Raw genomic sequence first — 26,121 nt, forward strand, 5'->3', positions numbered from 1 at the left:
AAACTCCATAGTTGGCATTATTATGGCAGCATAAAGACCAGTTCTGTTCGTGTGAACTGGTCTGCTCTCTAAGCATTGGTTATCTCTTTTTCTTTGCACTGTTTAGCTCTTTTACCCAACAGGTGGCGATGCTGCAGAGAATCTATCAGTGTCAGGTCAATCACATGAGTTGGAGACTGGGCACTCTTCTACAACCCAGGTTCAACACCAGTGTGTGTGTGTGTGTGAGAGAGAGAGAGAGAGAGAGGAAAAGAGAGAGAGAGAGACAGATGCAGTGAGAGAGGCAGAGAGAGGTGGTTCTCTGTTGTGTGTGTCTGTGTGTGTTGGTTCTCCTCCTGCTGTTGTCACTGTAAATCTGCAGTGAAGGGTTGACAGCCTGTTGCTATCATTTCAGACTTAACAGTGTGTCCAGACTAAAGAGATGGCTCTGCTAATGGAGCACCAGTTCAGACAGCTGCCAGCTGATAGGCAGGTGGAAACGAGACCGTTTCTGGAAGCCGTGTCTTACCTTCCACCATTCTTTGGTAAGTAAGATCTACACAGTGTGACACAGTAGAGACACTTCTGCTATACTGAAATGAACAAAAAGAAACATCTTCTAAAATGTCAGTCACAAATTCATAGTTAGTACTTTTTCTTAGATGCTTCCTAAGCCCAATTTGTGGCGATGACAAACTTATAGGCTTGTAGATATTTTCAGATAATGTCTAATTTAACTCTGCTCACTGTTTAGGGCACAAAATGCTTTGGATTTCATTCAATTCATCAGCCTCTTGCATTATTTTCTTGCATCGTTTCTTCGCACTTTGATCAAACTTTGTATTGATAGGAAATCTGTCACAGCACTTCCATAACACTTAACAAAACGCTGTTGCTCTTTCCAAACAATAATCTTTTTTGGATCGTATTTCTCTCCATCAACCTGTCCACAATCCTTTAGCATGCATAATTTAATCCACTGGCCTGGATTTTAAGTTGTGAAAATTGATTAGTACGGTGTTGAGTTCCCCTTGCCCATTCAGTAGTGGCACGGTGCACCAGGGCATCTTTGTGTGACTTCATTCTGTATTAATATGCCAACGTCCTTCTATTGAATTTGCCATGTGAAACCCTTGAGATGAACCAAGTCTGATCTCCAAATTAAACCCTTTCCTTCTTGTTACTATTGTTTTTTTCTGACCTAGAAATTTCCAGGCCAACTTTCCTACAAGCTATTACCATCCTGCACACTCATAGTGCAATCACATAGGTGTTATAAATTATTTTGTCTAATTAGACTTCTTGTGGACTGTGTGGACGTCTTTTGAGCGACACACTCACTCTTCTCTTAGCTGTGTATTGCAGTAAAGAAGGTGTTTTGTTTCTTCGGCAAGCTACCATCACAACATCCACCTGAGAGAAGGACCGATTATTCTTCTCAGAAATGTATTCATTTTTAAACTCCTTTTTTTATCTTGTGGAGAGAGTGGAAAATACAGACAGAGCCACATAAGCTGAGGACGTCTCTGAAACTGGATATGTTGCCATCAGTGTTGTGGCGATGCATCACATCGGCACAATAGAGTGGACTTAGCCATGAGTAGTTTCCTCTAACAGCTCCAGGGCTGAAAGCTGTCTGTTGTGTCAGCGGGTCAAACAGAAGCCGTGTGTGGTCGGGACTCGAGATGTCTCATTGTTCAGGAGTCGCTAAGGTCCCCTAGGAAAGGACAGCAAACTAACCACGGTGTAGGAAAACAGAAGGCCTCATCCAGATGGATTTGTTGCAATAGACTTTTTCACAGCGGCTTGTCACTGCAGACACTGTTCAGATAATGATCATGATTATATCATGCATAAAAGGTGATATTGTGTAAATATTCCTCCTCAGACTGCCTTGGCTCCACTATTTTTGCACCAATCAAGGCAGACATATCTGGAAACATCACTGTGAGTATTGTTATTGTTGTCTGAGTAAACTCTGTTCCTCCTTCTCTGTGACATTATCATATATAATTTTTATGCCTGATAGAAAATCAAGGCAGTTTATGACACCAACCCTGGACGGTTCAAGACACTCCAGCAGATCTTGGAGGCCGAGAAGGAAATGCATGGAGGAGAATGGCCCAAAGTCGGAGCAACGTTGGCACTGATGTGGTTAAAAAGGTTAGAGAGAGTTTACATTCCAGTTTGGTCTGCATGCATTCTATTAAGCGTGAGTGTCTTCTTTTCTTAACAGGGGCCTAAAGTTTATCCAAGTTTTCCTTCAGAGTTTAGTGGATGGTGAAAAGGATGACAGCAACCCAAACCTCATCAGAGTCAACATCACCAAAGCCTATGAAATAGCCCTCAAAAGGTATCACGGCTGGTTTGTGCAGCAGCTCTTCAAGGTGAGTCGGGTGTCTGTATTGTTTGTAAGTGTGTAAATTGTTTAGCTTAGCGTATAAACCTTGCAATTGGTCTTTCAGGCGGCTCTTTTCGCTGCTCCTTATAAGTCCGATTTCCTGAAGTCCCTCTCCAAGGGTCGGGATGTCAAGGAAGAGGAATGCCTCGAAAAAATCCGGAAGTTCCTCATCAACTTTTCTGCCACAGTGGATGCTATATACGACATGTACAGTAAGCTGCATGCTGAGCTGGACTACACGGTGTGACTGTGAGTCTGTCCTGAAGCGATCCACTTACAAAGTCATTTACCTTCTGCAGCTCTGGATGTTGTGGCTCCCTGCAGGTCATCTGACAGCTCACTGGGGGAGAGCATTTGTATCACTCTGTTGTTACACATGAAATATTTGTGCACTTTTAACTGGCTTCCTCACTTTGTTTGGCACCAATGCTGCAGATGGAGTTTTGGTCTCCTCATGTTCAGATTAGGAAAATATAATCACAAAGTAATCGTAATGTTACCTACTATTCTGTATGCAATCTTCTATTCTCAAACAAGAAACATACTTGTATCAGTTGCTTTGTATTTTGAGTCTTTGTACTTTGAAACCTTTGTAGATAGATTGTACTTTTCCATATGTGTGTGTGGAACAGTTTTACATGACGTTTTTTCTGCACTACAAGTTAAAGCTCACACAATTGTATGAGTTTGGCTTCTTCTGCCACACATTGAGTTTTGTTTGTGGCGCTTTTTACCTCTTTAATCTTTTGTAATTTTTTTATATGTCACCTTGTATAAACCAGGCAGCCTTGATCAAATAGGTGTGGTCAGCCTATTATATTCTTTGTATCTTTCCAAAGTGATGCATCATCATGTGTCCTCTCTGCTCTCAGGTGCTCACTCTAGCCCAAATGTGTATTCTCTTTGTCAAGAGATCATCAAGTTTCATCCTAGATGGGAAATTTAACCTGCAATAAAGAAAATGTTTTATTTCTCTTCTTCTCAAATTTGTGCTTTTATCTCCATTATTATGCTTCTATGTTTTGCTTATTTGTTTATTTCACTTTACTTTTTTCACACTATTTTCTGCTCATGATTATTTCTGCTCAGCCACATTCAGCAGTACGACTTATTCCAGTTTTTTGACATTGTTACACTCACTTTGAGTATTTTATAAATATTAGAGATACATAGTGTTAACATTATTGTATATTTGTGGGAAGAATAGGGCAACAGCAATAAAATACATTACAGACAATTGACACCTGTGACACCACTGAGCTGAAGCTTGTTTATGTTCTGGGGGGCAATGAGTAAATATTGGTTAATATTTTACCATGAAAGATAATTAACACTGGGTCATGGTTTGGTCACTGTTTGGCTATTTTATGTAAGATTTTTTTTACTCTTTTTTCTATTATAAGAGTATTATATATTCCCCATGGAAGGCTCTCATGAGAGACCTTAAATTGCACTGCCCTTCATTGTGTACTTCTAAATAGATGAGAAATAGGTCAGTATTTGTGAAACCGGTCTGAGTGGAGCTGGTCATTCAACAGTTCAGCCACCTGTAAAGGGCACTCTGGACAAGAAGACAGGGCAAGGACAAACTAACTGACCCTTGAGCCAACCAGAGCCAACATATACAAAGTGGAAAAAACAAACCACCATAGCTTCTCAGGCAAACTCACCTTTTCTATTGTTGTTGGTAATAATACCAGTTTTCTATGAAAGGTGAAATAAAGCCAAGAATTTTTTTTGTTACTTTATCCTTTCAAAGATAATTCTTTTCACACTGATCATAATCAATCCTGAGGACAGCAGAAGTATCCTGGTGTAAGCCAAGTTTCTTGTGATGACATGTAAACTGCTTTAGGCTTGTATTTTGACTTCCTGGAATGACGGAGAGTTTTCAGAGAACTGAATACACCTGGCTGAATGAAAGATTCGCCTCCACAGCCTGTGATTGGTTTTTGGAGCCAGCCCCTAGCGGCCACATGTGGTACAGCACCGGTACATCTGTAGCTACTTCCGCGTTGGCTCCAGCTTTCAGCCAAGGTAGTGGTCAGTGTAACCCACCCAACCCTGTGAAGGCATCCGTTGTTCTGCTGGCGGTCAGACGCATGAAACAGGGAATCAGTGTTCATTCAGTTAAAACACTCTCATCTGACTGAGAAGCAGCAGCGAAGGAGAGCCTAAAGACAGAAAAAACTTTTATGGAACAAAGCGGCGCAGTGAAGACATTTTTAGGAAAAAGCAAACGGGATCAGCTGCTCAGAAAAAGGTAAGAAGCGACGTTGTCTGTCCTAAAAAAGTTAGACAGGTTCCCATATAAGAAGAAAATATTTTATTGTGCTTTAGTTTAGGAGCCTAATTCATAAGGTGCGCGTCTAAAGTTTTTAACTAATGCGTTTTATTAATGCTCTTTTTTATTACGGTTTTATTTAATGTGTTAGTTGGCATTTTCTTAGTTGCAGTGTTGTTTTAATTAGTTCCACTCATTCATACATAAAAAAAATTGAATTGTATCTTTGGTGCCTGTGTTTCAGAGCCTGAGAACTCTAGAAGGTTTGTTTTCTTTTTATCTCAGCAGTTATTTGGCTCCAGGCAGCGCCTCCAGCCTGTCTTGTCCTGGTTCATGTCACATCAGCAGTGACAGAGCAGGAAGTCCCTCATCTCTTGAGGGGACATTAGAGTCACTCACATGCACAGACGTTCACAAGAGCATTTCCACTGTCTGACCCATGCAATAAGCAGATATAATGTGAGCTCTGGGTCTGTTTGATACTTTATGATGTCACTGTGTCACTCTGACAGGTTTAATACTTGGTGTGCTCTCTGTGCTCAGACACCAACACTAGCCTAAATAATGTAATCCTTTTGTTCTAGTCTGTTAACAGTTCGTCAAGGGCGGCCTCTTTTTGTCTGTCCATCTTTTCACTATCAAATGCCCGCTGAAGTGTAAAGGCATGATAATCTCGCCTGTCAGACAGGGTTGTGAGTCATTCCTTTCCCCCCACGGGTTCCCAACTGCCCTGTTTGTGTTGCTCCTTTGCAGCTTAGATAGGCTGTGAACAAGCTGAGGGAGGTTTTAAAGGAAGCGCCTGTTGTGTGTGAGCTTACTGTAGCAGTAAAGTGTGTTTAGAGGAGCTGTGTAAGTCCAGTGTTAAAAAAGACAGGTGGCGTGATCTTGCTTAATAGTGCAAACTCATCTCATCTGACCAATGAGAGTCCAGACTCATGTTGGTTTTGTTACGTTTTCCATATATCCTACAACTAAAACCACAGAGCGCTCATTTTATGTGCTGTTGTTACTGTTTTATGTTCCGCAGGGCGCCCACATGCTTCAGCATCACTTCCAGTTCCCCCTGAAGAGGAATTTTACACACCTTTGTGACAAAAGGGATGAATGAGGTACGCAGCAGCTAAACATACAGTCTCCTGAGAAGGGGATTCCCAAAGTCACTCTGGTCACTTAATACAATTTCTTGTTGTTCCAAGTTCCTGTGCCATTTTACCTTTGTGGGTATTTTCTGAAGTAAAACAGTCGACTTTCAGGTTGAAAAGAGAAGCACTATTTTTACAATCTTATTATTGAGGGTGGAAACATTTTAATAGTCCATAAATAAACCGATCATGTGACAAGAGGATCTTAGGATTTTCTGTATCTTGTACTCACTGCTCTTTGAATTTATAATGTGAGACTATACTTTGTGTATGTTAATATTAACTGTGATTTAACAGGTAAAATAGGAAGGCTGCATCTCATGTATCTTATTTGAATATCCTTCTTCCTCATGTGAACTAGAAGCTGCAAATCATTCAGCACATCTCAGTTCTCTCACACAATGCTGCTTGGATAAACAATAGCACCCGTGTGTGAAGTTTAAACTGAATATGATGAACCAAATATTTAATCTTCTTGACTATATGATTGACTGTATAAATATTCTATGTGACAGACTTTATTGTTTGACCTAAAGGTCATGCAGCTGACTCATTTTGTCATTGTTCTTACTCCAGAGCCGTCCTGCTCTCCTCAGAAGGTGCCAGCTTGCCTTAACCAAGGCTGCTGTCTCTGTCGATGGGGTAGCAGCTCAGCCTGAGAGTGATGCAGCCCTCGCCCTGTCTGAGCTCCCACACTTGTTTGACAGCGAGGATGGCTCTCCATCAACTCAGGACACCAGTCAGGATTCAGCCCTGGAGCAACCCGGGCAGCCTGTGGACGGCAGACAGAACCTGCGGATGAAGTTCCACGGTGCTTTCAAGAAGGGCATTTCAAACCCAATGGACCTACTGGAAACCACCATATATGAATCAAATGTGGTCCAAGGCCCCAAGAAAGCACCCATGGACTCTCTTTTTGACTATGGTACCTACAGGAACACAAGCAACCAGAAGAGACGTAGGAAGAAGCTCCCAAGAGGGTGAGCAGCACCTCGCTGTCTTGATGTCTCAGTTCAGGGGTTTGCTTTTCAGTTTTAACACTAATAAACCTATACTGGTATATTTTCCATAGCCTAGTTTGGAAAAAAAATGTTGTCATAAAAACAAAAACCTCCTACAGACTCTGTAGACAGAGCCTTGCCACATGAAGAGGTACACACACACACACTCAACCGTGGGCCAAGCAGTCCCTCATTCAGCTCACTGCCTGACCTAACAGAGAGCATGTTGTTGATTTTTCTGCTGCCGTTGAGGTAATATTTAGGCTGCTCCCTGTTCCTGGCTGCCCTACCTGTAACCTACACACAGAGGTCCATTTATCAGAGCACTCCATGGTGTGGGTGATTGTTTAAGTGACGGTTGCTTCATAAAACAGCATTTGAATTCTTAATTTTCTGTCATTTAAAAAGCAAAAAAATACATAGATTCAAAGAGAAATACTTCATGTGTTGCACAATGCGTAACATATCATCATGTTTCTGTGTCCTCTTAGTAAAACTGAGGCCTCCTGTGATGAGGTTGAAAGCGCTGACCCACCGAAGTTGATGAAGATATTCAACCGCTCTCTTCTCTTTGAATGTGTGTCACGTGCTGAGCCAGAGGCCCTGGAGGGCCTGTTGGAGTACCTGCAAAGTCATGAGAAAAGGTTAACTGATGAGGAGTTCAGAGGTGAGGATAAATAGAGCTTGAGATGCAGATAATTAAACATTTTATTCTTACCTATAACTCTGCTCTAAAGGCAAACTCAGCGTTATCTTCTGTCTGGTTTTCCTGTGACCTTTACCTCTGTCTGTTATTCTGCCTTTGGAGGATGTGAGAGGGAAAAGGTGGAGGGATGTCTTTGTCCCTCTGGAGGCAGGTCTGTTGACCACTTCCTGTGTGTGTCTGGAAAGTTTTTCCAGGCTTATAACAGGGAGCAGAGAGAAATCACAGCAAACTGTCGACTCCCTCACTGAAAAAGCTTTTTGAACTGACAGACTAATAATAGCGCTTGCTCGGCCCTGTTTTTAACAGTTTGTTTCTATTAAGCTTAAATATTTTCCTCTACGTGACACTTCCCGAAACTTCTCCTCTCCCTGCATTGTTTCCTGGTTCAAAGTGTTGAAGCGAGGCAACTGGACCTGTAGAGTTTTCTTGAAGATGTTACGCTGCTCTTCCAAGCAGCTTCACTGCATTCTCATCACCACACTGGACTGCATAATGTGATATATGCAGTCCAGTGCAGTGAGGAGTGCTCTGATCTGTACATTGGAGAAACTAAACAACCACTCCACAGAAGAATGGCTCAGCACAGGAGAGCCACCTCCTCAGGACAAGACTCAGCTGTTCACCTCCACCTCAAAGACAAAGGACACTCCTTTGAGGACAACAATGTTCACATTTTAGACAGGGAGGACAGATGGTTTGAAAGAGGAGTCAAGGAAGCATCTATGTTGAGCTGGAAAAACCTTCCCTTAACAGAGGTGGTGGCCTCAGACATCATCTTTCTACCACATACAATGCAGTGATTCCATCCATTCCCAGGAAGTTTCACTCCAACTCATGTGTCCACTAAGAACAAAGAGTCACCTCATCCACCACAGCTCCCCTGTAGTCTCATAGTTGTTAGCCAGTCGTTAGACACACCAGACACAGACAGTCAGTCAGACCAACACAGGTAAGTATGAAGACATTTAGAGCTATTGTTTGTGAGTTTCACACTGCCCCACCCTCTGCGGTGCGAAATGTCTTCAAGAAAAAACTACAAGTCCAGTTGTCTCGCTTCAACCCCTTTGAATGAAAATGACCTGGATGACTGAGAAGCTTCATCAACATTTTGTCCAGAGGACATCACGTGCTGTATGCCCGGCTAGATGGGCTACCTTCCAGGGATTTAAATTAAATACAACAATGAAAACTTGAGAAGTATGTTAAACCGTTTCTTTCATTTTCTTACCAGAACCATCCACGGGTAAGACATGTCTGCCAAAGGCTCTGCTCAACCTTTATGGTGGTCAGAACAACACCATCCCACTGCTGGTGGACATAGCAGAGAAGACAGGAAACCTCAGAGAGTTCATAAATACTCCCTTCAGAGATGTCTACTACAGAGGTATGATGATAATCATGATTTAGATTCAATAAGGATCTAATTCAGAGTTTGCACATGTGCATCATCTCTTTGTGTTCCACTGAGACCAAGTGTTCTGTTGAGTGTTACTGCAAGCTTGACAGATGGTGGATGAAGCCCAATTATGTGGAAAAGGAATGTATTTACAGTGTGAACGCTTACACTGCCTATTTATAGTCGTTCAGATGAGACCATCCAGGTCTCATTTAATTCGATTTCATCCTCTCAGATAATTTGTTGTGAGGTAGTCACAACACCTTGTAAGTTTTTATGTGGCTGTTAAAGGACACAGTTGCAGCATAAACAGCTATAACCCTCCACAGCTATCAGTCACCACCACCTTCAAGTTAGGATTCAGTTTATTCACTATGCTCTTGTGTAATCCCTGTCAGCATAATCAGCTCCATACACCTCAAATTGAGCAATTACCGCTCAGCAAATCCAGTCTTTTAGTTGATGTGTTTTCAATAGTAGTAATTCTGCTGTTTTCTTTCAGGTCAGACAGCGCTCCATATCGCCATCGAACGGCGCTGTAAACAGTATGTGGAGCTGCTGGTGGAGCAGGGCGCCGATGTTCACGCTCAGGCCAGAGGACGCTTCTTCCAGCCCAGAAATGAGGGGGGATACTTCTACTTTGGTTAGGGCCTTTGAACATCTTTCCATTTTTTATTTTTAGCTCATTTCATTCACTAATAGTCACACATTGAGTCCTGGGCAGCTGTTACTGTGTTTTCTGCCTCATATGTTAGAAATGATGTGGTGTGTCTGAGGTTTGTGTGGTCATATTTTCCATTTCCACAAGATTTTGCTTTTAAGCAGTGATTCTGTTTTTTTACAGCACATAATTGACATCAGTGTTTTGTGCTGTGTATGAAAACAGCTGCCAGCATCAAATAATTAAAACATTTTTCCTTGGTTGCCATGGAAATGAAGGGACTTTGGACCCCACCCTTTCACTTTTTAACGTGGCAGGTTTTGGCAGTTAAGGTACTGCGTTGGTGAGTCCCCACCTTGTACCCAACTTTTTTTTTAAGTCTCGTACAAGAAGCCAACGTCAGTAATGCTCCAAAAACACATAAAAAACCAGTGATTATGTCAAAGAGCATAAAATGAAAGAAGTCTGTGTTCTGCAGTTAAGAAGAGTAAACATCCTCAGCAGGCGGGAAGCACATCCCTGACCTGTAACACAGAGAATAAATAAATCAGAGCTGGTAAACTAAACTTAACACTGCCCTCTGCTGGCTCACTGCTCAGGTGTCACCTTTCAGCCATATCAGAAGGTACATAAAACATGTTGATCATTCTGCATTTAAAACTTTTGATGATAACTGTGGCATGTCATTCATTAAAATATTTACCTCCTAAAACATTAAAAGAGCCTAACCTATAAACCGGTTTATTTTTTTCCCCAACCTAAAATTAAGAAATTGCTTATTTGATTACAATCAGCTGTCATACCCCTCACTCATCACAGAGGAGATGATTTCTATTTGCACTTAGCATGGTTGTCATTCCCAAATCCCAGCGTGTCCGGGCGCAGTGTGAGTAATTTGCCGCGGAGCTTTGCAGTGAGGTGAACAGGAACCTGGCAGGGCTGATGGCTAATGGGATTTAGACTCACGTTAATACTCTGCATGCACCCGTGCAAATCCATGAAGAGAAGCGTTTCTATGCGAGGTGACAAAGTAATCTGTCACCCATGGCAACGGCTCATTTTCAGCAGCTGCTTTTGGCACTCTGGCCCCATTGCGCCCCTCCCTTAAACAACTGCTAATTGTGCTGCTTTCATAGTGGGGATTAAAGTCAGATCTTTGATCCATGTTTAGTACGCTTTGCAAAAACACACAGACGCCAGCTACAGTTCTTAATTAACCCCTTCTGTTGAGTTCCTTATTTTTAATCTGAAATACACTTAATCTCCTGTGTTTGCAGAATAACATGTCCACTCTCTCTCTCTTTCTGTTTGTCCAGGTGAGCTGCCCCTCTCTCTAGCTGCATGCACTAACCAGCCTAACATAGTGCACTACCTGACTGAGAACCCACACAAAAAGGCTGACCTGCGACGGCAGGATTCACGTGGAAACACTGTGCTGCATGCGCTGGTGCACATTGCAGACAACACCAAGGACAACACTCGATTCCTCACAAAGATGTACGACCTGCTGCTAATCAAGAGTGCCAAGCTCTACCCGGACTGCAACCTGGAGACAGTGCTTAACAACGATGGCATGTCGCCTCTCATGATGGCCGCCAAACTGGGAAAGATAGGGGTACATACATTTTATTATGAGGTGTTTAACATGCAACACAACTAGTCCAGTAATCATTACACATACAGATCCTTTCTTATGGAAGTTGGTATTTTAGATCACCTGAAAGTGGTCCACAGCACCAATGACATCATCACTGTCTAAAGGTCAAACACTGAGCTCCTTTCTCATCCTTTGTTAGAAGCCTGAGGGGGATGAATAGGTGTGGTCCAAGTTTTAATTCCACATTCTTGGATGACAGTTTTGTTTTACCTTAGACCTGCTTTCAGACTCACTGCATTTAACAAGAGCTGCACACCTAAACTCATTCAAATAATAACTCTTCATGTTATTGAAAATTCACGTTTCTTTACAAGTCCCAATGTCATTTTCATTTTCCTCCAGATTTTTCAGCACATTATCCGACGAGAGATCAAAGACGAGGAAGTGCGTCATCTCTCACGTAAGTTCAAGGACTGGGCTTATGGACCGGTGTACTCCTCCCTCTATGATCTGTCTTCACTGGATACATGTGGGGAGGAGCCATCTGTGCTGGAGATCCTCGTCTACAACGGTCGCGATGAGGTGAGTTAAGTTTATGCACTTTTATTTATTTAGTTGCAGGGTATCCGTGTTATGTTTCTGGTCCTGTTGTCAGAACCGTCATGAGATGCTGGCAGTGGAGCCCATCAACGAGCTGTTGAGGGCCAAGTGGCAGAAGTTCGCTGCTGTCACTTTTTACATCAGCGTCTTCTCCTACCTCATCACCATGATCATCTTCACCGTCACGGCCTATTACCACCCAACACAGGAAACAGTACGTGTGCCTTAAACTTTGTTTCCATGCAGACATTGTATTTCGAATTTCTACTAGATATTCACCACTGCACTGTAAAAAGATATCAGTCATTAAATCAGTAGATTCTCTTCCCAGTGGTATGTCACTCTCTTATTTGTTTTGTTAGCCCTTCCAATATTTAAAATGAAACTTCCACCTCTCTGTTTTTCTCATTATCACATCTGTATGCAAACTGCAATGTAAAGTGTGACAAATTGTGCTTTCACAGAAGATTACAGCTAAGAAGATAGCTAATACTAAGCTAAGATAACCAGCTGCTGGCTCAAGCTTCACTCTGATAGATTTTTAGATTGATAGCAATCTTCTCATCTAACTCTCGCCAAGACCCAAAATGATAAACACCTGCAGTAACTTCCTTATAAAATTTCTCCATGTGATATATTTCCTGTTGATGTCTGTTTTCCTTTCAGCCTCCGTACAGATACACCACATCCTCTGACTACCTGCGGATGGCAGGAGAGATTGTCACACTGGCATCAGGAGTCTTCTTCTTCCTCACAAACGTAAGTCAATACGCTCTGACACCTTGTTATGGTTTGATCACCGGGTCCTCACCGCTGTCTCACCGCTGTTTTTGTCACTATGGAAATGTTGCTCCTGTTTTTCGCAGATTAAGGACGTCTTCCTGAAGAAGTGCCCCGGGGTGAAGTCTTTATTTATCGACGGGTCCTTTCAGCTGCTGTAGTAAGTGTCCTCATCCTCACCTCCGCTATATCTTTGGCTGACTTCAACCCGAGACACATTTTGCATCTTCTTAATTGAGTCATCTAATTAATTTGTCAGCCTCCTCCCTGGCATGTTTTATAGTTTGGATCTTTAATTAAACCCATGATCCCAACATAAAAGAAGGATGTCGAGTACATCTCTGATCCATGTTGATTTAAATTACTAGCTGTGATGTCTTCATTCTATTAAAATGCCATCTTTCCAAAACTGACAAATTTGTTCTCTGTAGCTTCATCTACTCTGTGCTAGTTATCATCACAGCAGCTCTCTACCTGTCTGGCATTAAGGCCTATATCACTGTGATGGTCTTTGCACTTGTCTTGGGATGGATGAACACACTGTACTTCACCCGAGGCCTGAAGCTCACCGGCACCTACAGCATCATGATACAGAAGGTAAATCATGAAGGTCTTGAGAGAGCACAAATGTTTTGATGTGTCATAACGTTGTTTTTCTTTTTCGTTGCACAGATTCTTTTTAAGGACCTGTTCAGATTTCTGCTGGTGTATGTGCTCTTCATGATTGGATATGCATCAGGTACCAGCCTGGCATCACAGGTTAAGAAAAATCCACCAATACATCAAAAATGTTCACACATAACACAACCCTCTGTGTTTCCCCCCCTCAGCGTTGGTGTCCCTGCTGACAGTGTGTCCTTCATCGGGTCCAGAGTGTGAGGGGGGCTGCCCCAAATACCCAAACTGTAGGGACCCAGACACATTCAGCACTTTCCTGCTGGATCTTTTTAAGCTGACCATTGGAATGGGGGAACTGGGCATGATCCAAAGTGCACAGTATCCAGGAGTCTTCCTTATCCTCCTGGTTACTTACATCATCCTCACCTTTGTGCTGCTGCTAAACATGTTGATCGCTTTGATGGGGGAGACAGTGGGGCAGGTGTCCAAGGAGAGCAAGAAGATCTGGAAGCTTCAGGTGACCCGTTAGTTTATGATGGCCAGTGTCAGTGGGACTTGACCCACTTTCATGGTGATTTTTTAAGTTGGAAATTTAATTCAGTGGTTTCAATTGTTATGAGGATGTCCACTTACTTCAAATGTGTACTCGCAGTGGGCGACAACCATCTTGGACATCGAGCGGTCTTTCCCCGTCTGTCTTCGCAAGTCTTTTCGAGTTGGAGAGATGGTGACCGTGGGGAAGAACTGTGACAACACACCAGATCGACGCTGGTGTTTTAGGTATTTTGCACCACTCGTAATCTTGTTCCACTCGTAACCATTTCGAAAAACTTTCATTGTTAATGTTGTTTTTTACTGTCAGGGTGGATGAGGTCAACTGGTGTCACTGGAATCAGAACCTGGCGATTATCAACGAGGATCCTGGAAAGAATGAGACCAGCCAGGTCAACGGGCTGCAGCAGAGTGTCAAAGCCTTGAGGAGGGGTGAGAGTGTCACTGTGCTCATATGCACCACAATCTCATACATTCACTCAGACTAAAGGCAGTCTTTTTTTTTTAATTCCCCTTAGATCGCTGGTCCACAGTGGTCCCACGGGTGGTAGAGTTAAGTAGGGGGCCTCACGATCTGGTGGTAGAGATGGAGCCTTTGACGTCCAGGCACTGATGCCTGCAGAGGACTTCTTATGAAGAAACAGCAGAGAGCCCCCCTGCACAATGAGGTTGCTCTGCGGGGGCGAGTTGGCCAATAAGTGTACTAATTTGCACACATCCTATGTGCCTTTTGAATCAATGGAAGGATCAATGTTACAGGACAGAGCACTGGCAATCGGCAGTGACACTGGATATTCAATTTTTTTAAAGAATTAAAAATACATTTTAATAACCCTAGGATCAATCAAGAAAAAGTTGCATTAATTACAAAGTGAGCTGTAAATATTTTACCTTAAAACCTTTTATAAACATATTTATAGTATGTCTTCATTTTTATATCTGCACTCAGGGATTTAAGGAAGTTAAATGTTTCAGGATTCCAGTGTCATTATATTTTTTGGGAAAACCAAATCATGCCTTTTCTAATATCTGCCAGGAGCTACTTTATTATTATTACATTAGCAAAGTAAAGAAATCTACAGGCATGTAGATATCTCTTAGCAAGAAAAAATATTATAGAGAATATTCTAATAAATAAATTTATAGACTTATAGAATACAAATCAGCATTTACTTGCTTTGCATTTTATAAGGTCCCTATATACTGAGTCTATAAAGTTTTATCTCTACATGCTGATTTGAATGTGTATTTTTCAGGCAGCAGAGGATTTAGCTTATATAACAGAATATATATATATATTAAATTCTGTATATATATTCAGTGTTAATTAGTTTGCAAACTTTATAAGTCTCAGGCTTGAACTCAGCTGCATAGCTTCCATTTGAACTGAAACAATGCACTATGCCAATTTCTGATGTGTGCATTATTATATGAATACAAAGACATTATTCTGAACAAGATGGGCATGATGAGCAGGTTATGGTTCTCAAGCAAATATGCAAATGCGAGACAATAGCCTTCCGTGTTATGGTGTGTCTTTGAATTTCCAGAGTTATTGTTCCTTTGCAGCTGGGGTATTTGCATAATCAACTCTCGGTCCTTGCCATTATGTACTTCCCCTTATTTGCTGCAGTGTTTTCATTGCAGTTGGCTCCTTGCCCTATATGGCGTTTTTTTCCCCTGCTGTTTGTATTATTGTCCTACACAACAGAGTTTGATTAAGAGCAGATAGGCCATACATTCCATCCTGTCTAATTCATTACCGCTGAAGGTCACAGGTCGTTGTTCACCCTGTTTACATTTCTCAGACATGTCTATGCATTTTATAATGTTTTTGTGTAATACTGCACAAGGAGTAAACACTGACTATATTTTATACGGTTTCCTGTTTTCAGTTTGTTTTTATGAATTTATAAAATCATTACTTGCTTCATTAGTTTTGCAGTAAGAAATATTTTTGTCCTAAACTTAGACTTAAATGAAAGGGCTGAAAGCTAGTTTTCTGCAGTAAAACAGACACTTTTATATAGACAGATATGTACATTTACCAAAAGCTAAAATAAAGATTTTTACTGTAATAAAAGTGTGATGAGTGTCATTGTCTATACACAATTAACATTACACCCCAAATCTAACATAGCTCACAAGAATATATATATAGAAGGACCTCTGCATTCTTCCTTTTTATTGGCAACCATTGCAGTTCCCTGTCTGGCCTGCTGATGGCTGCAGAGGTCTAATTTCCTCACTGCATGCAGACATCCCAAGTACCATGCCAACCACGGTTATTTTAGGAGACACATACACAAATACTTATTAATGGGGGCCACAAATACTCAGTTGTTTGTACTACAACTGTAGAACATAGTTCCATATTGTTACTTCAGGTTTTGTTAACCTCTGACACACCCGGCCAGTAGTTATGGTGCGTTTACTTTTCAAATGAAATGACAAGCTGGCAAAATGTATGAACTGCTCCATTCACCTTTCATCTATACACTTCACCTTCAAAATGTTGCAGTAGTGATTTTCACCTATGATAACTGTGGCCTCAACACTTGCCTCCCATCCTCCTCCTCCTCCTCCTCCTCCTCCTCCTCCTCCTCCTCTCTTCTCCTCTCTCTCAGAGACCGGCAGCGCTGAAGGACACAGGGAATCTCTCGCCACCTCAGAGAAGAGGCTAATCCTCTTTGCCCCAACTTTAACTGGGCCACTAATCCTCCAGGTTTATCTAAGCAGTGAGCACCTAGCGCTGCTGACAACTTGGCCTGCCCTCCTCCCTGCAGCCTGTTAAGTAGGGCAGGGCTCGGTCCTGCAAGTGTCACTGTCAGCAACTCTGGAACCACACACTTACACAGGAAGTGTGAGCTGTTAACAAAATGGCTTGCTTGCTTGCAGCATGTGTGCGCTCCGTGCCACAAATGTGTCTCAACAAACAGACAACCAGGCGGGGTCATGTTGTAACAGCCCTCAGTTAGTAACCGCACATAAGGGAAAGTTAATAGCAGCAGCTATGAGGTCTTAAGTAAACTAACTAGCTTAGATATTGGCAGTACAAATTGTCCAGCCAGTTAAGCTTTAAGGTGTTTAGGCCGATGAGCCTCAAGCGTACACTAGACTGGACTCTGGCCAACTCATTCTTTATTCACTAAACAACACTCCTGACAGTCTGATGGCTTCAAGTGCAGCATTCATTGTCTGTCTGAGGTCCAGCAGGCTGACACACAGAAGGAAACTCACACTCTCACTAATCATTCTTCCTAAGAGATGGATAAATCATCACTGAACGATCCTTTCCTCTGAAATCAGACCTAAAAGATAACTCAGAGCTGAGTCTTTCTTTGAAATAATTCTTTGAAATTCCCTCCATGATCCCTGGTGAAATATGTCACCGACGTGTGGTATTTCTAAATGGAATGAGCAATCACTGGAAGCTCTGGGAGATGAGGAGCCAGAGACATATTGGTTAGGTGGTGTGTGAGATGACCTTTCAGTTCATCTAAGATGAAACGAGGCTGCTGAACCCGAAATGATTCAGAGTGTCTAAACTGACAGGCGAGGGCACGGCCGTGGCAGAGTCTCAGCCTGCCGCCCGGCCTCCGTAGGCTTCTCTCATGATTTATTGTGAAATTGCCAGGGACTCAATGTGGCGTGCAGGTGAATGAGTTTTGCTAATAAGAGAAGCATTTCTGCTCCACAGAGCTCTTTTTCTGTCTGAGCGAGCGTGTATGAAATCAGTGTGCAGTCTCCCAGTACCACACGCTCTGGTGGAGGCGGCTGGCTCATCAGTCTGCGGCTTATCTGATGTTTTAGGTGGGTGGAGATTGGGAGTGAGCATGGAAAGGAGAAGAAAAGGTGTTGATATTGAGTTCTTGATGACACCACTGTTTTGAAACATTTGGCTGTACATTTGTTAATTTCTTTTAGACCTTAGTGTAATTATTCCAAATAAAGGGACGTGGAGAGAGCTTCTGTGCTGCACTGGAGCCTAATATCAGCATCAAAGCACTATGATTTTTTTAAAAAACAAATTCAGTCTAAAAATGTCCTGACATGCCTGCTATTCCATTAATGCATGGCATGAGTTCCCAGCCTTCCAGAGGAGGAGCATTTGTTTGGCCGCTTTAGTAAATTGTGTGTAAAGTGTCTTCGCTTGCCTTTGCATCCTCTTAAGAGCAATTTCTGCAAAGCATCAGCCAGGAAAAATGTCAATCATTCTCACAATATAATATGGTTCAGTCTCCATTTTTTTCCCTTCTTTGTTTTGTTTCCCTCAAGGTGAGGTTGTTTAGCCGCGAAAGCACAAAGAACACATGCCTCAAAAAGTGTGATGTCACAAACGCAGTGCTGTAAAGGTGAAAAAGGTCAAGTGAACAACAGGATTGTGGAGGTCAACATATGGTGGTGATGTGCAAAGTGAATCCTTCCACTAATATGCTTACCTTGATTACAGGAAAAACCAGAGGCAGAGACAAAGAACGGCCGGATGGATGGACGGACAGATGGATGGACAAAGAAAGAGAGTGCAGGGCAGACATAGAAGTCATTTGCTTTATTTACTTAAGTCAAACAATAATACATAAGAGAGGAGAGGTCAAATGAAAACCAACCATCTACATTAAAATAAAGAAATTCAGTCCTGAGATTGACAAAAAGCAGGGAAGAGACAAAATATCTACTGTGATCGTCGGGATGAGGAAGGGACAGTGGCAGTTTCAGCAAATTGAAGATGATGGTTGTGGGGAGATTGGGGGAGATTGCAGAACTGGAGAGGGTAAGCAATCACTGGGATGCTTGGCTGTAGGCACATTCAAAAGTTGAAAACCCCACGACTAAAGGATTTTACAGCTTCTTTTTCTTCTTTTTTTTTTTTTTTTAAATATTCAGACTTCTTATTTCGAAATCTAAGACTCATATATTATCATTTTTTTCCCAAAAAAAGCAAGGTATTCTTTACATTTTCTCATCCTGAGGAGACAAAATCATTTTAAACATAAATACAACACTGCAGGGAGAACAATAAGAGATGCTTTATAGATTTCCCATTTCCATATATATTATTTTCTCAAGGTTGCAGCACCCTCAGACTTTGGCAGCGTTGGTGCATTTGAGATCATTTGGGGGGGAAAAAACAGCCCTGTTTGTCCACAGGAACATTCGAAGAGCCTCACAAAGAGTAAAAAAAATGGAATCAGGAAGAAAAAAAACAAAATCCCCAGACTTTTGACTTTATACCCACCGTAGATGAATATTTGGAGGCCATAAGCTTTTTCAGCTGAACATACATCAGTTGTGAGGGTGAAGAAATAAAGCGCTGTAAGCTGCTGGAATTATGCCCTGCTGCATTGCCTTTGAGGAAAGGGGCTCTGTGGCTGTGCCTTCGGGGAAAAGATCCTGATTTATTTTGCCTTCTGTGCTGATTTTTTACCTTGTGGAGTTTCTAATAAAAGCAGAAAGCTAAACTGTATGCACCCTGAGCACTGACACTAGAGGGACAGCAAGGTGCTCTAACTGTGTGCTAAATGCTTTCATGATATTGTGCAATACAGCTATAAGGCTGGTGGGTTAACCATACAAGCCTCCACATGGCCATCTAAGTATTGATTAAAGTATCTTTTTGCTAGGTAGGAGCCAAACAGAGAAGAGCAGCCTCTTGAATTTATCTTCTCTTAGATGTTAAGAAAGGATGCCGGTAAATACTCTGAGATGAGAGCCCCAGGGGCCCAAGGGCAGCCAGGGGACATGACTGAGGTTGACCAAAGTGAAGTGGAGGGGATGTCACCCCCTCCCTCCTGTCATCTATAGGTTATAGAAGCAACGCCAAGACTCTACAGAGTGAGCAGCTGCCTGTCTTTCTTTCCTCCATCCCTCCCTCCCTCCCCTCTCGTCCCCTCTGTTCTGACCCTGCTTTGAACGGACCCGTCTGCCCTCCTTCCTTCTCAGCAGTATTTAAGGTGCGTGATATGCGACTGGACCTTTACACCGGGTAAAGGTCTTCGTGGACTTATTGGGATTTACTAAGGGATTTTTACAACCAGCATAAGTCAATTCCCCTCCACTTTGCCCCCAGGCCATCCTTGTGAGTATCTCATTGCCCTTGAAAACGTGTTAACAGTCAATAGCGTTCTGTAGCCACAGAGATAAGTTATAGATCTAAATGTCCTCACTCAGAGGGTGGCGTAATCCATCAGTTTCCTGGAGAACAAACCGTCAAATATTTGTGTGTTAAGTAGTATTAAAAAGTTCAAAGAAATGCAGGGTTTGCTTACTAGAATTGAGGCACAATGAGTCTTTGAGTCAGAGAGGTAATTTCCTCCGAATATGAGACAAACCACAGAGCCAAAGAGGGGCATCTGAAAGCTGCACCAGGAACATGGCAATTATCCTGATTACTGATGCTTCGAGGCTTCTCTGACCCCAAAATCCCTCCCTGTATCTTTCTCTCTTTCTTTTTTTTTGCTGAGATCTGTCACATTGCACGGGGCCCCTCAGCCAGGCAGGGAGCAACCATGTATAATCCAACAGAAAACAAATCCCCTCGATCAAACACAGCCCAGCTTTTAAAGCAGGCCTCTGAGCCCAGGCGCCATGGTGCGGTGCTGAGGCCCTCCGAGACGCTGTGGAGGCTCTGATTTAGCAACCCCCCCCACCCCCCCACCCCACCCCTCAAACCCTGCTGTCCTCCCCTTCAACGCCAGCCAGCCAGTCCTAACCTTCAGTTTGTTTAAGCACTGCTGAACCCTGTTGGCCCTGGACAGGGGGAGGGTGGGCTTAGATAATGACATGCCATATGCCACTCTGCCTCTGCAGCTGAGTGAGCCGTGGCTGGATCAGCTCTTCACAAATCTATTTGAAATTTAATTCTATTATCCTAATATGGGCTAAGCGTCCATTGTCCAAATCAGGAATAGTGGAATGGACCCGAGTTGGAGGGCTAAGATGCATCCCATCAATAGGAGCTCATTAATGTGTGCAGGGGACCGGTGGTGGGGGGTGTGGCAGACACTTTGGAGCCTGTACAGTAGAGAAATAAATCTGCTTTGAATATAATTTATGCTACATAATAGATTCTGTTTGTGTTTTATTCAGTTGGAGTTGGCTCAAAATGTCCAGATTCCTCTCAGTACCTAATAGGAAATCCCTTGCTATTTGAACAGGTTTTGATTTCAACCCTTTGACTGGATGAATACTCTCCACTGGCAGTGTCCAGTAGCCAGACGTCACCCAATATTCCCATTAGCAGAGAGGCCTGGTGCCTCCTCAGACCTCCACTGGTGGGAAAGGCCAGACAGCAGAAACTCCACTGCCTCAAGTGTCTCCTCTTCACTTCAACATCATGTGACAGGGTTTAATGCTTGGATGCAGAAGCCAAACGGAAGGGATTTAGGGACGGGATGTATCTGTAAATCTGTCAAAATATTTCTACAAGACAGAAAATATGCTGGAATCAGACTGCGGCTGGGGCATTAAGCTGTTGAAACAACATGAAACATTTTTCACTGGAATGTTAAGGAGGCTTACTGTGCAAATTTAAGCCAAGGGGCTTGGTATTCTTTAGGGCTGAAATCTCTGTCAGCCTTCAAAGACAGTGGCATGTCTACAAACACCATTAGCTCAAAATTTAAGGCTCATAGTTTAGATACAGCAAGGAGGGGTTATTTGTGGAGTACAAATGATTGAAGTTTTTTTTTTAGCCTACTCCAATTTAATGTCAGTGTTCAGGGGTAAGTTACTTCTTTTCCCAGTAATGCTGTCTGTCATTCATCTTTGGATGTAAACATTTAAATAATAATCAATTAGGCATATAATATTTTCCACTCTGGATCTCAAAGAGCTGCTAAACCAAGCTGCTTCCCATTGACTTCTAAAGAACATAACATGTTAAAAAATAATCACAGACTTCAAAGCCAGGATGTGGCTCCTGAATATATTCTTAAAGAAATTTATTTTACACCTCAAAACAAAACAAAAAAAATAATGGATAAGGATTAGGGATGTGGTACATTGGGAATGTATTGACAACTGTAGTTTACATTTTTTTGGTGTAAGCTCAGAGAAAAAAAAATGTTAATACAGTAATAATAATTGCACTTCATATACCTAGACTGATGCCAGTATTTCCCCACAACAAAGCTCTGGTTCCCCCTCTCTCCCTCTCAACCAGTTAATAAATTCAATTTACCACTGAAATTTGACTGACAAAAGAAATGCTAATTTAAGACCAGAGGACTGCTGCACTGATCCAATTTTTTCTCTTTCACTTGAGTCCCACAAGGCAATAAAACATCGCAGTAATTTAAGTGCAGTACATTCAAGGGAATCTCACAGTCATAATAAATATTTCACTGCTCTGAATCACCAAGTTAAAACCGGCCCAGGCTAAATGCATCCCAACCTTTCAAGGGGCTGAAATGGACAAGGAAAAGCATCTGACGCCAGAGGACAGGACATGATTGTTTTCATTTTGTTTATGTCTGCAGGATTTGGGATGAAAGTCCCCCCCTCAAAATAATAATAATAATAATAATAATAATAATTCGATCTCTGTTTGCTTCCTGTCCTTCTGATAACACCTGACAGAGTGTCAAAACTACAGTTATAAAAAAGGAGTCACGTGAGAACTTGATCTCTGCTCCGCAGAAAATCTAAAGCCTCCGATAAAAAGGGAGCCAGATCTCCTGTACATTACTTAGATATCGTGTTTATGGGACTGGTGAATCAGTCTTTCAGTCTTGGTGGTAGAAATCTTGTAATCACACACAAAAAAAGTCTGAGGATTTTGAAAAAAAACAAAAAACAAAGTAAAATGCACACACACGCATGCACTCAGCCACACACACACACGCGCATTAACATACATGTAAGGTTATGCAGATAACCTCCCAATCACATTCTTCATTGTAACATTTCTTTTTCTTGTATTTTTTGCAACATTTTCTCTTTAAATACGTATTTCAAGATTTATTGTAGATTCCAGTGTTGTTAGGAAAAAAAAAAGAAAAGAGCTCTCAGACTGGGTTCTTACAGAACCAAAAGCAGCAGCTATGCCTCACACCAGGACATAAGAAACTGCACATCAGCTTGAGGAGGAATTATTAAATCATGAAAACAAAATCAGAAAATAATAAAACAATCCAAAAAAAAGCATTTGAGACAATTTTCCCCGTAGCAGCCAATACATAGAATATACCTACAAATATATCAAACAACAAAAAATAGGTTCAAGTTTTTCAAGTTTCTTAAATATATCATATCCAAACTACCCAATTCCAAACTTCAAAGTTAACAAAATTCAAGCAGTGCAATTTATGTATCAATTATAACAGCAATATTAACTAGTATTTTAATTCAACTTTATGATCCTTGTACATAACACTCAAGTCCGGCCTGCAATCTTATTCTTCTCAATTGACAGTACATTTCTGTGTGTGTGTGTGTGTTTGTGTGTGGTTTGGATTTTGAGAGCAGCCCCAGACTTTGGCCCTTTTGAGACCGATTCAGTGACAACCTACACAGTAGCTTCATCCTTAGTATTTGGAAGGGGACACAAGTGGCGTATGCACTTCTTGTCAAGCTATGATTCTCATCAACAACAAGTTCAGGCAAGTAAAACAAACAAAAAAACAAAATAGAAGAAGAAATAAATCACTCCAAAATCCTATTGGCAAACCACACAATGGAACATCAGGAGAATCTTGAAATCCCTTTTTCTTTCCCACTGGCAATCACTACCGCCTTTTGTATTTGGGATTCCCACAGCCTGCTCTTAAACCACCTAACCTAGGATCACACAGCGAACTGCTCTTCTCTAAGGTCGCACAGTAGTTAAAGCGGTGGCGCTCGCAACAACTCTGTACCCCAAGAAACACAGCTGTTCTTTAACTTTGATTTTTTTTCACAGATTCACAACTCTTGATTCCTTCCTCCTCTTCTTCCCCTCCTCTATCTGTAAACAGGGAGGCGGATGTGTGCATGCTGGTGGTCTAGCAGACGCGGCACAGACACTGTCTCGTAGCCTTTACCAAGCATCTGCTCCTTGATGCAGGGTGGGTGGATGTCGTTGATCAGGTACTCCAGAGACTGCAAGCTGCTGCTCAGCACTGATGTGTTGCACAAGCTTTTGCTAGGCAGGCTGCAGCACAGACCTCCCCCACTGTCTATGGCAGGGTGGTGATGATGATGGTGGTAGTGGTGATGGTGGTGAGGATAGCCCATCTCTCTGTGCCCAGTAGCTGGCCCTCCTGTGGAGGTGCCCAAAAGCTCCTGGGGGTTGTAGCAGTCACTGTCAGGTGTCACCAGCACACTATTCCACGGTGGTGCAAAATATTGACCCACTGAGAAATTTCCATGCATACCCACACAGTTCAAAGGGGATGAGCTGACTTTGTCAAGCACGCCTCCCCCACTGGCACTCGCTGTCAGGTGGTAAGGTCTAGAAGAAGAGGAGGACACTTGGGTCGCCATGATCCCTCCCCCTGGAACACATGTTTCGGGGGATTTGCTGATGGCGCCCCCTCCTCCACTGCCTGCGCTGTACATGCGGAGAACAGCCTGTTGCTGCTGCTGCTGCTGCTGTTGCTGTTGCTGCTTCTGCCAAAGGATATAGTCCATACCTTCTGCGTACACACCGGTCTTCATCACCTCTGTGTTTTGAGGTGGCAGCCCTGGCCCTGTGTACACCATGTTAGCCTGGGGACCCATTCCTACCACGTAGCCTCCACCTGAGGAACTAGAGGAGACCCCCATGACAGTCGTGCCCTGTTTGGAGGGGCTGGAATTTGACGGTGCAGTGGCAGCCCCCTGACACACCTGCTGCAGAGCTTGGGCCTGGCAGTGCTGGTTGATCTGATAGATGATGCTCTGGATGGAGGGGAGGTTAGACTGTGCGGGCAGGGCCAGGCCACGGCCCCCTGGTACCGGAATCACTGAGCCAGCTACAGTGACATTCGGGGGAACTGACAGTCCGGGCACTTCCGGAGGCTTCGAGGGCCCGGTGTGGTATACCATTTGGCCATGGCCACTGGCTAAAGTGCTACTACTAGGGGGTGGGTATGGAGCAACAGCTATATGGGCTGGAGAGAGCTTAGTCCGTCTACCTTCTGAGTTCTTGAGAACGCCTTTTGATGGGACGAAAGTGGATGCGGATGACGATGATGATGAGGCCTTGACAATGGCAAGGAGGCCATGATAGCCCCCTGTGTGGAGATGCGGGTAGGGACTATAGCGTTGACCCGTGGTGTCATATCCATTTACAGTCCGGTTAAGGTGCTTGTGCTGGGGAACCCTGATGTTAGTGGGGAAGATCTTGATGGAGAGTGGGCTGTTGGCTGTCTTCTGAGCATAGGCATCAAGTTCTGCCGCAGTGGGGTAGCGTGGGGAATGTGTGGGCACCACCAGTTCACCTGCAAGACAAACAAAGAGAAGTATTAGCAAAATGAACATATAAGAACAGAAAGAAGCTGACAGCAAAGCCAGATCAATCAATCAATTGCAATAACACCTACTGTACTGCAAGATTAAAATGTGTCAGCTGGAGGTCGAAAGATGTCACACAAGAGCAGGTGAATAAAACCCAACGCAAACAGCAGAATAAGCCAAACAGATTGAAAACTGTAATTGAGGAGTGGCGTTCATTTTTGTTCCATCACTCCCCTCCTCCATCTGAGCTTTTCTTCCATCTCATTTTCACAGCCTCCTGTGGAAGTTCATCCCTAGACAAATGAATCTTTTTAAAACTCATTCTGTCAAAGCCTGGTACCTTAGGCGCTGTTAAATCAGTGCATTGTGAAATTAATTCAGACTCTCTTTAGCATTGAATTGGGTTAGCCTTGGATACCAGGCAAGAAGGGATGGAGGGGAGAGGATAAAAGCTTGTTTAATTGCAGTGGCACATTTGAGATTTATAAGTGGTATCACTTACTGGGTCTTACCCTTGGCCACAGAATTTCCACATTTATTCAGTCCAGGAGTACATGGAGAGGCCCTTGCAAAAAAACCAATTAAACACCCATGGGGAATTACTAGCCTGGTTAAGGTGGGCTATATCAGCACAGAGCCAAGTCAAGAATGCCTGAGTGCTGTTATTTGTGAACCTGGTCAAGGATAAAAGTGAAAACTGGGCTCTGCACTGAACACGTGCAAATAAGAATGCAAACCAAGAGACACAACATGGTTAAAAAGGTTCATTATTTGGCAGAAAGTTGGCTTTAGTTAGCATATCTGACATTATACCTGATGAACCAGAGAACAAGAAGGTATACGTCTGCCTCACATGTAAATGATCTGTACTGTTTGCCATATGAAACCACCTCACTTCCAATATTCAATTCACCAGTGGAGCTGGTGAGTGAGACTGGCAATGGCCCTCGCTCAATGAAGCAAGGCTTGGCCATTGTGAATTGAGG

The 26,121-nt window shown here is 42.8% G+C and overlaps 3 protein-coding genes across 5 annotated transcripts in view; 2 read left to right on the forward strand and 1 right to left on the reverse strand.

The window, feature by feature from the left end:
* Positions 1-121: 121 nt before the first annotated feature.
* On the forward strand, positions 122-2,865 carry gltpa (glycolipid transfer protein a). Its single transcript, XM_028414774.1, has 6 exons — positions 122-199; positions 395-524; positions 1,868-1,926; positions 2,009-2,142; positions 2,216-2,366; positions 2,445-2,865. The coding sequence occupies exons 2-6, from the start codon at positions 422-424 to the stop codon at positions 2,625-2,627; spliced, it is 630 nt and encodes a 209-aa protein (XP_028270575.1). The 5' UTR covers positions 122-199; positions 395-421; the 3' UTR covers positions 2,628-2,865.
* Positions 2,866-4,412: 1,547 nt separating this feature from the next.
* On the forward strand, positions 4,413-15,699 carry trpv4 (transient receptor potential cation channel, subfamily V, member 4). Of its 2 annotated transcripts, XM_028414588.1 has the most exons (17): positions 4,413-4,643; positions 5,692-5,773; positions 6,383-6,786; positions 7,299-7,474; positions 8,745-8,897; positions 9,412-9,552; positions 10,887-11,185; positions 11,570-11,749; positions 11,823-11,981; positions 12,434-12,526; positions 12,634-12,707; positions 12,979-13,144; positions 13,220-13,286; positions 13,378-13,682; positions 13,818-13,945; positions 14,028-14,149; positions 14,236-15,699. In XM_028414588.1, exons 2-17 carry the CDS (start codon positions 5,765-5,767, stop codon positions 14,328-14,330), a joined length of 2,571 nt encoding a protein of 856 aa, XP_028270389.1. In that variant the 5' UTR covers positions 4,413-4,643; positions 5,692-5,764; the 3' UTR covers positions 14,331-15,699. The 2 variants fall into 2 exon arrangements, with proteins under 2 accessions (XP_028270389.1, XP_028270390.1); XM_028414589.1 differs by lacking the exons at positions 14,028-14,149; positions 14,236-15,699 and having other exon boundaries at positions 13,378-13,736.
* A 6,925-nt stretch (positions 15,700-22,624) lies between these two features.
* Positions 22,625-26,121, reverse strand: part of fam222aa (family with sequence similarity 222 member Aa) — a 42,524-nt gene continuing 39,027 nt past the window's right edge. For both annotated transcript variants that reach the window (XM_028415209.1, XM_028415210.1), the window contains exon 3: positions 22,625-25,119. In XM_028415209.1, the coding sequence (XP_028271010.1) occupies positions 23,660-25,119 (1,460 nt within the window). In that variant the 3' untranslated portion in view covers positions 22,625-23,659. The remainder of the gene's footprint in view (positions 25,120-26,121) is intronic.

Source organism: Parambassis ranga, chromosome 9, assembly GCF_900634625.1.
Source record: "Parambassis ranga chromosome 9, fParRan2.1, whole genome shotgun sequence".
NCBI lineage: Eukaryota > Metazoa > Chordata > Actinopteri > Ambassidae > Parambassis > Parambassis ranga.